Source organism: Camelus dromedarius, chromosome 6, assembly GCF_036321535.1.
Source record: "Camelus dromedarius isolate mCamDro1 chromosome 6, mCamDro1.pat, whole genome shotgun sequence".
Taxonomy (NCBI): domain Eukaryota; kingdom Metazoa; phylum Chordata; class Mammalia; order Artiodactyla; family Camelidae; genus Camelus; species Camelus dromedarius.
Window position 1 is genome coordinate 3,209,657 of NC_087441.1, and position 14,022 is coordinate 3,223,678.

A 14,022-nucleotide genomic window follows, 5' to 3' on the forward strand; every position below is an offset into this window, starting at 1 on the left:
CAGTGCCCTGGTCTAGGCACCTTGCCGGGTCCGGCGGTCAGTGCTCGGCTTTCCTCTTTGAGCCACTGTCTTCCTCTGGCTCCCAGGACCCCAGGGCTCTCCGATTCCTCTGACCACGCTGACTGCTCCTCCTTGTGCTGTTTTTTTTTTTTTTTTCCCTGACTTTTTCTCTTCCTTCTGACTTTTTAAAGTTGGAATACTTGAGTGAGGGCTCAGACCTTTGACCTCTTTTGACCTCTTTTGCCCTCAACCTTGGTGGGCAGCCCTGTGGCCCTAAACGCCGTATGTACACTGACACTTACCTTCTCCAGCTGAGACCTGGTCCTCTGAGGTCAGACTTAAACAGCCAAACGTTTAACTCTCCCTGTCAACTGGACATCGCGCCTCCATCCAAAACCAAACTCCTGAGCTCTCCTCAACCTGCTCCCTCTGTGACTTCCCATCACAGCAATGACAGAACCTGGCTGTCATACTGGACACCTCCCCCCATCACCCCTCTTCCCGCCCTCCTTTCCTCTCACAGCCAGGCCATCAGAAAATCCTGTTGACTCTGCCTGCAGAACCTTCCAACTGAACTCGTCTCAGAAGCCTCCATCGCTGTCACCTTGGTCTGAATCTCTATTATATTTCACCTGAATCACCACGAAACCGCCCCACCGGTCTCTCTCACCCTCCTGAAGTCAGTTCTCAATACAGTGGCCAGCGTGGAGACCTTTTAAAATTGTCACTTGGAGGATGTCACTCCTTTACTAAAAACCCTGAAATCAGTCCCTGGTTCACACATACGATCTTTACCCAACCCCGTCTGTCATTCTTCTGTGTCCTTGTCTCCCTGCAGCCCCCACAGTGGTGGTCACTTTCCTGGTCCTCTGACCATGGGGTAGGGTTCCCCTGCCAGGATGCTGCTCACTGCTCCCCGCCAGCCCAGGGCTCTCCTCCCAGAAGCCCCGCCCCACCTGCCCTCCCCACCGTCCTCCCGCCCTGCTTCCTACCCCACCCACCTCCCACCAGCGCCCTCGCTGCTCTGCTCTTTGTCTAGAGAGTTTGCCAATTTCACAGGCCTTATGACTGATTTACTTGCTACGGTCCTTCTTTATAATAACAGTCACATTGCTAGAATTTAACACTGACGAGGATTTTGAATGAAAAACTGAAACTGGCCTCTCCTTGTGCAGATTTGCCTTATCTGTAATTCTTCAGAACATTTGCTTTAATCTGATACCACCTACACTTTTTCCCAGAGTTGAGTGGGAAAACTCAAGAATAATCCAACTGTCAAGTTCATAACCAAAAAAACAAAAACAAAAACAAAGAAACTGGTTAAAAAAGAAGTCAGGCCATCTGGAATTTCAGAGATTCATGAAGATGGCAGCTGTATCAGTGACAGAAGTCAACGTGATAGGAATGACAAGCTGTAAGTTTCCCCATGTCCCGTTTCTTTGTTTTGAACATCCATGCACTGTATTGTTTTTTGAAGCGCAAAGGACTGCTCATCGCGTGTCTGTGTCATGACCTGGACCACAGAGGCTTCAGCAACAGCTACTTGCAGAAATTCGACCACCCACTGGCTGCCCTCTACTCCACCTCCACGATGGAGCAGCACCACTTCTCCCAGACCGTGTCCATCCTCCAGGTGAGCCGGCCCAGCCGCGCCCTGCTGCCCCCATGTCTGTCACCTTCTGAGAGACACTGGCCATCTGTAAGTAAACGAGGGGTCTCTCTGTGGCTTTACTTACAAACAGCAGCTGAGTTTCGTTGTAGAACCTTATGCTTAGAGTCATCCTTAGATACCTGTGAGTTCTTTGGATAAAGACTCATTTTTGAAAATTTATGTATGTATTTTGCAATCATATTTGATTCTTAAGTACATTATACCCTAAGGCAAAATTTGTTTTGTACAGTTAATTTAATTTATGTGGATTGTCATATTCTTGAACCAAGAATGTTTGGAACAACAAATCTTGAAAGTTAATAAGCTTTTAAGTGCATTGAAGTTCCTTTATTTTTTTCTTTTGTGTGTTTTTATATTTTATTGTATTCCTTTTAAGATGATGTTAGTGACTGATCTAGATGCTGACAGACCTTCACTGTCTAAGATGCATATGCTCCTTCTTTACTTAAAACCATTGTCCTCAAACTGGTCTTAACAAAGTAGCTATTACCTAATGGTCTGAATGCTCTCACAGGCAATTTTTAAAAATGTGATCTGTCTTTGACTGAAGAACAGTGGTTCCCGTTTCTTCCTCTCACTGGCAGCACCTCAGAGTAGGAAGGGAAAGCTCAGTAGGTCTTCTGATTACGTGTCTGCAGGAGGGGTTCTGGATGTTCAAGGCTGTGGAGGGGAGCCCCACAGCAGCTTAGGCAGTGGCCGGCTCTGGGCACCTTGCGGAGCAGAAGGGTCTTTGCCACTTGGTGCCAGTTTCCTCCCTCGTGTAGCCCAGGCCTCCCTCCCACCACCTCTCCTCAGTTGCTGTGAGTGGCTCCTCCCGTGTCCTGCCCGCCCAGTGACTGGTAGTCCTGCATGCTCGGATCTTTGCAAAACCCAGCAAAATTTACCTGTCTCGGGCCCTCTTCCTCAAGACCGAGAAGGTCAGTGATGAGGTCACTGAAGCGCATGTGTGCTGTGGTCACCTGCTGGCTAAGAGTGGGGGGACTGTTAGATGAGGCTAGAGAGCTGTTTCACTCAGTCTGGGCCACATCCAGCTGGTAGCTGAATGTTGCACTGCTCGTGGGCTGGTTATGTCCCTGGAAGCAACGGGCAATCACCATTCCTGATGTTCCCTTAAACGATATGTGGACGGATGGATGGTTAGATAAAGTCAAACCACATACCTAGAAAGTTAAGCAGAATAAAAGGTGTGGGTGAATATATGTGTGTCGGTGTGTCTGTGATTGTACACATGTGTGTAGTATAGATGCGTGCTTGTATACATATGACACTCACATTAGAACAGGCAGACAGACAAACATTGTAGAACTTTGTGACAGTTTATATCTGCACTTTGCCCCTATTCATCATGTGAGGTTGTTTATTTGAACAGGAAGGAGGATAAATTCCAGAAATGACATCAGGACGCCTCCATTTAGGGATGATTAGGGCTCACTGAGTCCCATGCTCATCCTCTGCCCCAAATGAATTTGTTCGTTTGACTGTGACATTTCTGACAATTTAATCTGCAAGTGAACTTTAATAACCTTCATAATGCTTCTTTGGAAAACCTATTTTAAATACAGTAGAATTAGTTTTTTAAAAGACCAGGATTGCAGAGTACATTGCTGCCAGTTGGAATAAAGCAAACCGTGTGACTTAGCAGTGTTACAAAGCAGGCGGGAGTGGGGCGGTCGGACCCAGCCGAGGCCGACTTCCAGCCAGGAAGATCGCTCTGCTTGCTGCCCTCGACAGCAGCGGTGGTTCTGAGTGGTCTGCTCATTTTCAGCAAACCCTCAGCAGCGTGGGGGGCCACGTTACCTAGCGCCATGGGCCATGCCACCTGGTGTGGGGTTCCCAGAAAGATCGAACATCGTCACTGGAGCTCACGGCAGTAAATTAAGTCCAAGCAAGCTGTTGGCACCCACAAAGCTGTGGGAGCGCAGTTAGATTCCAAGCATTAGAGAAGGGATTTCAGTCACTGGCGAGGCAGAACGAGGGGCACAGTCGTTCTTCTGTCTTCAGAGAAGAGACGGTTCTCAAGAGATCACTAGGATGGGTGGCTGGATGGGAGGGCTGGTCATGGCCACAGAGTCGGGCGAAGAGCCCACCAGGTAAAACCTGAGTCCGTATCCTGGACTGACCAAGCCCCCCCCGGGTGAGCTGTGACAGGGAGAGACCGTGGGGGCCAGAAGCTCGTGGCCCCACCTCCATGAGTAGGGTTATTCGGGAAGGGCTCCCTCCTTTTCTGGAAAGTTCTGCACTCTGCTGATGTTACATGCTCATGAGACTCCCCTGAATGTTTCTTCTCAGCTCCATCTAACTGCCTTTTGAAATTCATTTCTCTAGCAAACACACTTGTCCAGTGCCTCCCAGCGGCCGGCACACGCTTTGGGCCCGGGGTCTAGTCATAGCGAGAGCACGAGGCCCTGCCCTCCTGCAGCGCCCGGTCTGGAGCGAGGGGGTCGGGGCCGGAGCTCTGCCCTCCCGCTGGGCCCCTCCCCGCTCTCCCGGCCTGCCGGTGGGGTTCCTCCTCACCCTAGCAGGCCCTGGCCCTCACACCTGCGTGTCAGCCGAGGGTGCAGTAAGACGCTTTTTCCAGACGCTCACACTGGGCATCTGGTGTGGCCAGAATTGTGCTGATCATTTTACCTCCTGTGGTGGTGCCTCATTCCCCCGACCGACCGCACAGGTCAGTGACCCTAGAAGAGTACCCCCCCACCCCCAGCGCCCCCACACCCAGTCGCCAAGACCTGCCAGTTTTATATTTTGTCAGGACAGCTCCGGACTTGACCAGTGAGGGTGGTCTCCTTGGGTAACAGTAAAAATTTCAACGTCCAGTTACTGAAATATGAGACAGAACAATATGTTGTTGCACCTCACGGGCACCTCTGACAGCCCTGTCCGTCCACGCGCTCCCGGGGGTGACGGGCTTTCCTGCTGCCACCCAGGTCTCTGCACAGACTCATTCACTGCGGCCACCATAGGGTCATGCTCTTGGAACTGTTCATCCTTTGACAACATGGCCGGATAGGAGATACAAAGTTTAGTATGTGATGGTTAGAGATAGCCCCCATCAGGCTTCCTCGAAGTCTTGTGTGCGTGCGTGTGTGTGTGTGTGCGTGTGTGCGTGTGTGCGTGTGCTAAGTCTCATTTAGGGGAAAGTGAGCAGATACGTCTCCTTAGGACAGAGCTTGGGTGGCTCAGGAGGGCAGTGTAAGTGGAATGCTACAGGTAAGGACATTATTGCACGTGGACAGTGGCCAGAAAGTAGGTGGACTTTCTTACCTAAAACTTAGCCATGTGTTTTTAGTAATGGTGATGGAACCATTAGTGTTGGAACAGCAAATCCATTTTAATACTGATTTAATACTTTACTATTCATATTTGTTCATTTTAATATTCAAATCACTTTCCTAGTAAGATGTTAATGATATTTTGAATACTGAAGTGCCCCTATTTCTGTCTTTTGCCTTCTGTGAATATCCCATGTTCAATGAGCAAAAGTCAAAACTTGAGGAATTAGGAATGATGATTTAATTATTATGAAAAGGTTCTCATCATTCCATTAATTCTGAATTATCTAGGGCTTTTGAAATACGTTTTTAGATTTTTTAAATGTTATCTTTATACCCAGCATTTTGGGACCCCATGGCATTTCCATCGCCTTTTGTGGCGGCAGCGTTCCTGTGACGTAGCCGGCGCAGTGCCAGCCGCAGGAGGCAGAGCAGGCTGTGTGTACTGCAGTCGTAGCAGAGGCGTTACGCTTCTACTCAGCACTGTCCCTACTAAGAAACTACAATGTTCTAGTTGATTATGGAGGCCAGCTGAAATCCACCCTTTTCTACAGATGTGCTCTGAGTGGAAGTGGTCTTGGGCTGTAAGTTCATTTCTGGGCGTGTCTGTTTGCTTGCTTGTGTCTCCCCGCTCCCCCAGCTCTGCCTGCGGAAGTTATCCTGGTAGATTTTCTCATCATTTTTACCACCATCATCACAGCAACCATTTCATCATTTCTCAGGTACTTACCGTAAACCAGAAATGTAAGAATTTTGCACATGTTAATGCATCTGATTTTTATGGTGTCCTGTGAGGCAGGTATTATTATTCATTTCCATTTTACAAGTAGGAGAACGTGCATGAAAGAGGTTAAGTAGCTTGTTCGTTGTCACACAGCTAGTAGGTGGCAGAAGGATACTGAAAACTAGAGTTGACGCCAAACCCTGTGTTCTTAGTTACAACACTCTCATGTTTCCTGTGTGTGGTTTGATGCAGTAGGAGATTAAAATCAACGTAAGTGTTGTGTATCTTCTCAAGGCACTGTCGTCGTCAGTGTTGATGCAGTTAGTTGCGTCACTGACGTTTTTCATCCCAAAGCCCCAGAAAGATTCAGCCTCTGCCTGTTGCTTCCAGTGACAGTGATTCACAGCCCAGTGGGGGCAGGCTTGCTGGGGGCGAGGCCTGGATGGGTTGGTGTGCAGGTCTGAAATCTGAGCTCCAAAGCCGTTCCATAGAAACCTCTCTTATTATTATTTATTATCATTTATTATTAATTATTTATCACTAGTTATTTCATTGTTAATCTCTAAGCAGCATAGGGCTGTGGGGAGCATTATTTATGATTAATAATCGTATTTTAAGAGCTTGCTGAGGAGGACTGATCGTCTGTCTGCTTCCTCGTTCTGACCTGCAGTCCCCACCGCTGCTGGAGTGGCTCATGTAACCCACGGGCTCTGCACGTCACCACCTTACATAATCATCGGTGGCTCCATGTTACTTTCCACGCTGTTCTTCAGTTCTGCATCCAGCCTTTTTTTTAAAACTTGTACTTTAGTTCTCACCATTTCTCTGTTAAATTCGCCTTAGTCACACTGGAATGTTTGTGGTCCCCACCAGACCCAGACGCGCGCGGCCTCCTGCTGCTCCGCCTGCTCTCCGTCGGGTCCGTCGGAGCTCACGGCGCCCCCAGGAAGAGCCTCCCGCACTCTTGCACCGTTAGCGCTCAGCCCATTCGTGCAGACCATCCCGCTCCGGTTTTGTGTGCTTATAGCTTGTCTCTCCCACTGAACAGCGAGCTCCTTAAGGAAAAAGAGCTTATGCTGTTCAGGGTCTCGGGTATGCTAGGCATTAAACCGCTTACACCCTGACACAGAGTGGAGCACTAGACTGAGTACCTGCGAGGTGAGACATATGTTCTTCCTTTTGTGACGGGGAAGACACAGCCCCGGCAAGAAAGGGGTGCCCCAGCAGTGAACTAGGGTGCTGAGCATCATGGTGTCTGAGAGCCCGCAGGGGCCTCAAAGACCAGCCACTCACAACGAGCCCCCGAGGAGCACCGCAGCATCAGGACCACTGCAGCATCGTTTACATTCTCTGACAGCCCACACGTCGCGGCTCCTTAGAGCGTTTGCACACGGAGCCCATCCATCAGCTCTCAGACAGGAGAGTTGCATGCTGTTCACCCATCTTGGGGTCTTAGAGACATTTCTAAGTATAAAATGCTTGTTATTTTATGCTTGATTGATACAAAATGGGATCAACTGCCTTGAATTAATACGAACTTCAAAGTGTAACCTAGGATATTAGCTATAATACTCTCATCAGCTGGTATATAGAAGTATCTTATTATCTTACAAGGTTTTCTTAGGTTGTTCACCAGTGTGACATTGGAGCTTTCGAAAGATTTGCAGCTCTTTACCTGCTGTGGTTGGCTGCTGTATCCCCCTGGTTTTCTTTCGTTTTGGTAGGAGCAGACGCTGATAAATACAGACTATAGTCTCATGAGGGAAGGAGCCGTTTACTGTTTGTTTATCGTTTATTCCCTTCACACTTGTGAAATGCTGAAGGAAGCAGTGAGAGGGTCCCGGTTCATACGGCCGTTCACTACGAAGGTTCACTCCTGAACTTTCCCTCTTAGTTCTCCTTTAACGTTGAAAAGTGAAGTAGTAAGAGAAATAATGACACTTCAACAGCCAGCAGAATATACAGATCCTTTAAAATGGGCCTTAATTTGTCTTAGATCATGGACACTTTTGAGAATCTGATGAAAACATGTGCTTGTGGATGAGACCCTCAGCGTATTATGTGTAGTTGCACTGAGCTCATCCCTCTGTGGCCCCAGGCTAAGAAGTCCCTATTTTAGGGAGATTAAAACATAATTTTTAACTGCATGCTCGAATATTTTTCACACTGTAATTTAACAGCTGATTGGTGATAGAGAGAATGAAGCATGTAAATACACGTCACACGTGATCCTGCTTCAGGCGACCTGCCAGTAGTGGACGTGTGCCTGAGTGCCAGCCAAACACACAGTCTGAACCATGTTTATGAGGTGGGGGCGCACAGATCACAGGCGTCCGGTGTGAGGCCAGCTGCTGCGCCTGAGTTACGATCAAAGCGAAGCACACTTTGTAGCGAGGGCCAGTGTGAAGATTTCTTTCCTGTAAGTTTCTACAATAAGAGTGTAGAGTTGAGGCTGAAAGGGGCTTGACAGTCGATTGAGTTCGGCCACCTTCCCGGTGCCTTAATCCCTTTCCCTCGTCTCCGCTGGTTACTAACCAGCCTGTGCCTGAATGTCCCCCCACAGCATCCCACGCAGAGTTCACCTGGTAACTCGGAATGTTTCAGTGGTTCTTCCTTGTGTTGAGCTGAAGTCCGGCCTTACCATGCCCACGTCTTTGACTCTATTGTATTTCTGAAGACTGCTTCAAATGGATTGCATTACTGAAAATTACTGAAATAGCCAGTTTTATATAAACACTGCAGTTTCTCTTTAGTCAAATAAAATTTTTGACCATGTTTGAGCAGATACTTTGTTTCAATTAGATATCAAAGAGTTATTTAAATTTTATAATTTGAAAGTGCAATCATGTGTTTGAAAGTGATTTATAACCTTAGAGCATTCTACAAATTCAAGTCCTTACTCTTGCCATTGTCAGGAAAAGAACCAACTCCATTTGTTGCATTTATGATAGAACAGTTTAAATATAAACATAATACCTTAAAAGTAGATAACACAAAGATTCTGATGATTGAAAATAAATGATGCACATACAGACATGTCAGAGTAATACGAAGTAGACAGTATCTTAGTGAGGTGTCCAGTTTTGTAAAGAAAAATACTTTAATAATTTCAAGTTTTTAATGTCTTTAATCAGCCAATAAATGTAGCCTAAGAAAAGTGGAAACAATTAAAAATCAATTTCTAGTATGACTATGTTGACTAATAAGTCATTAAAAATAATTGATGAATCCACAAATTGAATCTCCACTTTTTCTGTTTGAACAAAAATGACCCATTTTAATCTCAATTACAAATAAAAACCAAATTCTGAGAAACAAATTATTGTAAAAAGTCTTTAAAAGATTCACATATAGAAGAAAACTTCTCAGATGGTAGAGTCCACATGACCAGTGTCTGGTCTTGTCCAGGGCGATGATCTGCTGTGTCCACATCCCATGAGGACAGAAGAAGAGAAAGTAGCCGTACAGGTTTTGCACCTCAGTGATTTATGTTTTATGTGAAAGCATTCTTGCCTGTAGGGAGAGGTTTTAATATGCCTTCATTTTATCTTCAGGTCATGGGACATTTTCTTCTGGGATACAGAAAAAATATGTTATTATTCATTAGGTTTGCAGAAGTGGACAAGGATATAGGTGGCTTTTTAAACCCATTAATTTCCAGTATAATGTGAAAATTACTGACGCTTTTAATTAGTTTAAAAGGAAAAATCTTGTGCTGAAATATTTACATTTTCCAGTCCTTTAATTACTTACTAGAAATATCCAAAAACCAGGGAGATACTTAAGTCGCGAGGATTTTGTGGTGGGAAACAATGTTATGTGGTTGAAACAGTTCATTTAAGTGGTAGCTTTGCTGTTGTACCTTAAAGAGAAACCAGAACAGTAATTTCCATTCATCGTTTCGAACTGCTCTTTGTTCCCCCCAAAACTGTCATGACCAGTTGCCGTTGCCTGACTATATTGTTTCAAGTAACTGAAAATGCCGTAAGATTGGAGCTTGTGCTTGTTATTGGTGGTGTTTATTTGTATTTTTTCCGTAGTTGGAAGGGCACAATATCTTCTCCACCCTGAGCTCCAGTGAATATGAGCAGGTGCTTGAGATCATCCGCAAAGCCATCATTGCCACAGACCTTGCTTTGTACTTTGGAAACAGGAAACAGTTGGAAGAGATGTACCAGACCGGATCGCTAAACCTTAATAACCAATCACATAGGTAAAAATAATTTTTAAAAGCCTAGAAGCCCAGGAAGTGTTATCTGGAGTAAATTTATATTTAAGAACAGAAATGTAATTTGGCATAACTCTATGTTTGAAAGAAGTAATGTAAAAAAAAAGTATGTGTTTTTGTTTGATGTGCACTTACTGTTTACTTTAGAGATTTCATTATTTGACATGATTGCTGACTATGTGCTGTGAGGATAATTCAAACATGAATTGGAATTTAAATTGGTCACATAGGGGTGGGTATTTTCAAAGGGAAATCATCTTCTCAGAGTTCTCTCCTTGAATTTATCACAGTCCAGAGTTTGGTTATTGGCCTCACAGACTCAAAAGCAAATGAAAATGGATTCATCAGAATCCACATCTTATTAACTGAGCCAATGTGACTAATACCTAAATCTGGAATTCCATTTATTTATCTACACACACATATTTTAGTCACAAGCATCAGAATATTGGCATTCAGTGTGGTCATAATCATTTAGGAAGCCAGGTGGCAATCCACGGTTTGTTTGAACGTGGAGTCAGAACAAAGAGAATTAGATTACTTAAATGTTCTAGTGGCATCAGGCTAAGTTAGTTTGATTCCTTTTGTTCTGAGAAGGCGTGACTTGCCTGGTGGATTCAGAAATGTGTCAGGTGTGTTTGTTGTGAACCTGTCCACCCATCTGTCCATGAGACCTCAGTCCCCCTCACCAGTGTGTAGGTGGTACCACCAGCTTTTCTTTCCAGGACTTCCCTTTTGCTGTCTCCACGTCTGATCAAGTCCACCTTAAGCGACGCCACTTTAGCACTTGCTCATTGGCTCTGTTCTAGTCCTGCCCAACTTGAATTTGTGCGCTTTCTTCAGGTGCTTTGGGTACCTCCTCTGTGATCCATTAAGGTAGGATCGTAACATTTCTTTCCAGAGGAATCTGCTTTCAGGTTCTTAAAGGCAATTCACTCAGGTACTCAAATGCAAAACATCAGGTTTGCAAATGATCATAGACGTGTCACAAAGTTTATATCTTCAGGAATATGATCTCCACAGAATATAAGGGTGTCCGTGTCTGTGATTAAACAGCAATTGTTGGTGACCCAGTTCACCTACAAACAGGGACAGATCCAGACTTGGCAGAGCTTGAAACATCTACAATTTGGAGAACCCTCTTTGAGGAAAACAAACAAATCTCACTTCCATGTCGGGCAGTCTGGACACATCCCCAGGCCCTCCCAGAATGGGGCAAGGGTGAGTGCCCGCAGATGTCCTTCCCAGCACGCCCGCTCCGCCAGCCTGCCGGGGGGGCCTGGGACTTACTGCCCTCGTGGGGCTGTGCCTCTGGCACATTTTGTGTGTAGGTTTTTTACTAAGACCTGTAGAGACAGGTGTTTGTGCCCAGTTCTCTTTCTTAGGGCAATTATGAGACTTGAGAAATATGCCCTGGATGAAAGTGTTCTGTGGCTTGCTGGAACCCATGTGCATACATTTTTTATTTTTTAGGTTATAAATGAGTTGTGTAAGTAGTATTGAGTTTCATGCATATGTTTTTAGCAAAATGATTACAATAATAAAATTATTATAAAACAGAAAAATGTTTAATCTAATTGCAAATAATATACTTGGTGCTTAATGCACATAGACCTGTTAGTGATGCACACTGTACAGCCTGTATGACTAAATCATCTGACAGTTAATAATTTTAAAGGTAATGCATATTTGTTTTAACAATTCTGAGAGTGCAGAGGCATAAACAAGAAAAATAGTGATACAGTCTTCCATTAGTATGAGGGTGGGGGCAGGATGCATTCCAGCAGCCCCTGCAGACACAAGGGTCCAGCAGTGTTGACGTCTCTTTTACGAAATGGCCTAGGACAGTTGGTGCGGCCACTCTCCTGTCCACACACTGCCCGTGAGAAACTTACACACTGCCAGCAGGCCCCACACCCCAGAACCCCAGCCTGTCAGGAGCCATACCATCGATGCATTCTCCTGTGTTTTCAAAGCTGTGTGTCTGTACATAGTATATATGCACAAATATATGTTTTTCTCTTTCCTTTTTTAAAACAAAAGTGTGACTAGAGGCCTTCCTCAGTCTCTGCAGGGGATGGTTCCCAGGACACCACCGCCGTAACAAAATCAGAGGTGCAAGTCCCTAGATCGCTCGGCCAGCCCTTGTGCCGGGGGTTCCGCGCCTGCGGGTTCAAGCACTAGCGATCGTAAACTAGGGCACCTTCCAAGGTTGGGTGGGTCTGCGGACGCAGCACCGCAGACAAGGAGGGCAGACTGTGCACCAGACGCTTGGCTCTGTTAAGTTCTGTCTCATCGTGTAGCGTGGATACTAGCGAAAGGCTAATTAAACCTTTCCCTTTTTGATCAGATGTTTCTAGAATTTTGCACTGTAAATAATTCTGCAGTAAACTCTCATAAAGTCTTACCTACTAGTCCTTTAAAAAATATATATCATATCACGCATGGTGCTAGAAACTTAGACACATGTTAAATTTTCTAAAACAACTACAGAAAGTCACACTTTTCCTAACACAGGAGTGAAACTGTTTCTCTTTCAATATGCCGTTCTATGATAAGCCACTGCATTAAGGATCTTTCCATGCTTGTTAACTGTTGCTCCTACTTCTGTTTATTCGTCTATTCATAACTTTTGTGTATTTTTTGTTGAATTGTTTACTTTTCTAATAAAACAGTTTGCATTCTGTATTTTTGTTAAGGATATTAAATTTTTATGTGTTATATGTTACAAGCATTTTCTTTATGTGCTTTCCAAAAATTTTATTTTAACTACAAAGAAATTTAATTTCGTGAGGTCAAATCTGTTACTTGTTTTTTTTTATCAAATCTGGTTTCCTGTCTTGCTTATGAAGGCTTCCCCTATCCTCAAAGTAATATAAATAGTACTTAAAATTTTTTGTGTGTATTTCTATAGTTTTAATTTTCATAGTTAGAACTTAATGCTTCTGGAGTTATATTTTTATGAACATAACTTTTATTTCTTCCTTATGAGTTGAATCAATAACATTTAACTAATAATCCATTTATTCCACTGAATTGAAGTGTTCATATAAACCCAAATAATTCTTTGGACTCCTTAAGCAATTTAAATGCTAATTATCTGGCCCTCAACTGTGATCATACTGTTTTGATTACTGTAAGTATATTGAAATTTATCATACATACCTGGTTAGATAACCTTCATCTGTCATTTACTTTCTAAAAATTTCATGGAAATTGTTGCTTAGTAAATATATTTTTTATATTTTTATAAGAAAATTTTCAAACTTAGGCAAAGTAGAAATTATACTGAAACATCTGCTCATACCCATATTTAAGAATGTTTAACATTTCAATACATTTTATTTACCTTTTATTTCCCCACTGTGTAGCTTCCTTATAAATTATGACATCATGACCCTTTGTCTCCTTCATCGTGAATACTTAAAAAGAAAAAGAATGTTCTATCAGGCTTGTTTTCATATTCAAAACATCCACACTGGGATTTTGGATGCAGTTATATTGCATTTATTTCTTCGCTTGTAAATCAAAGTATATTTTCTTCTTACCCAAAAACATTGGCATTACTTTTTAGCCTTGAATAACGTTTTATATAATTTGTTTACACAGGTTCTGTTACTCTTTTGGTAAAACTATACTGATTGTTGTATAGATTTTATCACTTACGAATGTATTTTTTCCCATTTTTAACTAGAAATACAGTTTCCAATATAAACAAAGTAATGAATTTTTATTACTTCTCTGTTTTGCTTCATGTGTTTAGAAACTTTGTTACTAGGTGCTTATGCATTTGTATTTGTCGTATCTTTGTGACTTATCCTCTTGTCACTACGAAGCTAATTCTCTCTTTTTCTGGTAATACTGCTTGCCTTAAAGTGCTCTGTGTCTAACAGCCACACCAGCTTTCTTACGCTTCCTGCTGGCATGTCTGTTCTTTTCAGTCCTTTGCAGCCTCCCCATCTGCATCTGTATATGTAAAGTGTGGCTTGTAGTCAGCAGTAGGTGAGGCTCAATCACTGCTTCCTTCAGGACTGTCCTTCGTTTGCATTCAGTGTAATTATACCTGTGTTTGTCTCATTACCTTGTTTGTTTTCTCTTTTACCCTTGTTCGTTGTCCCTCCTTTCC

The 14,022-nt window shown here is 43.9% G+C and overlaps 1 protein-coding gene across 7 annotated transcripts in view; it reads left to right on the forward strand.

The window, feature by feature from the left end:
* Positions 1–14,022, forward strand: part of PDE10A (phosphodiesterase 10A) — a 531,531-nt gene that overhangs the window by 490,135 nt on the left and 27,374 nt on the right. For all 7 annotated transcript variants that reach the window (XM_064486482.1, XM_031456668.2, XM_031456666.2 and 4 more), the window contains 2 exons: positions 1,478–1,633; positions 9,709–9,881. In XM_064486482.1, the coding sequence (XP_064342552.1) occupies positions 1,478–1,633; positions 9,709–9,881 (329 nt within the window). The remainder of the gene's footprint in view (positions 1–1,477; positions 1,634–9,708; positions 9,882–14,022) is intronic.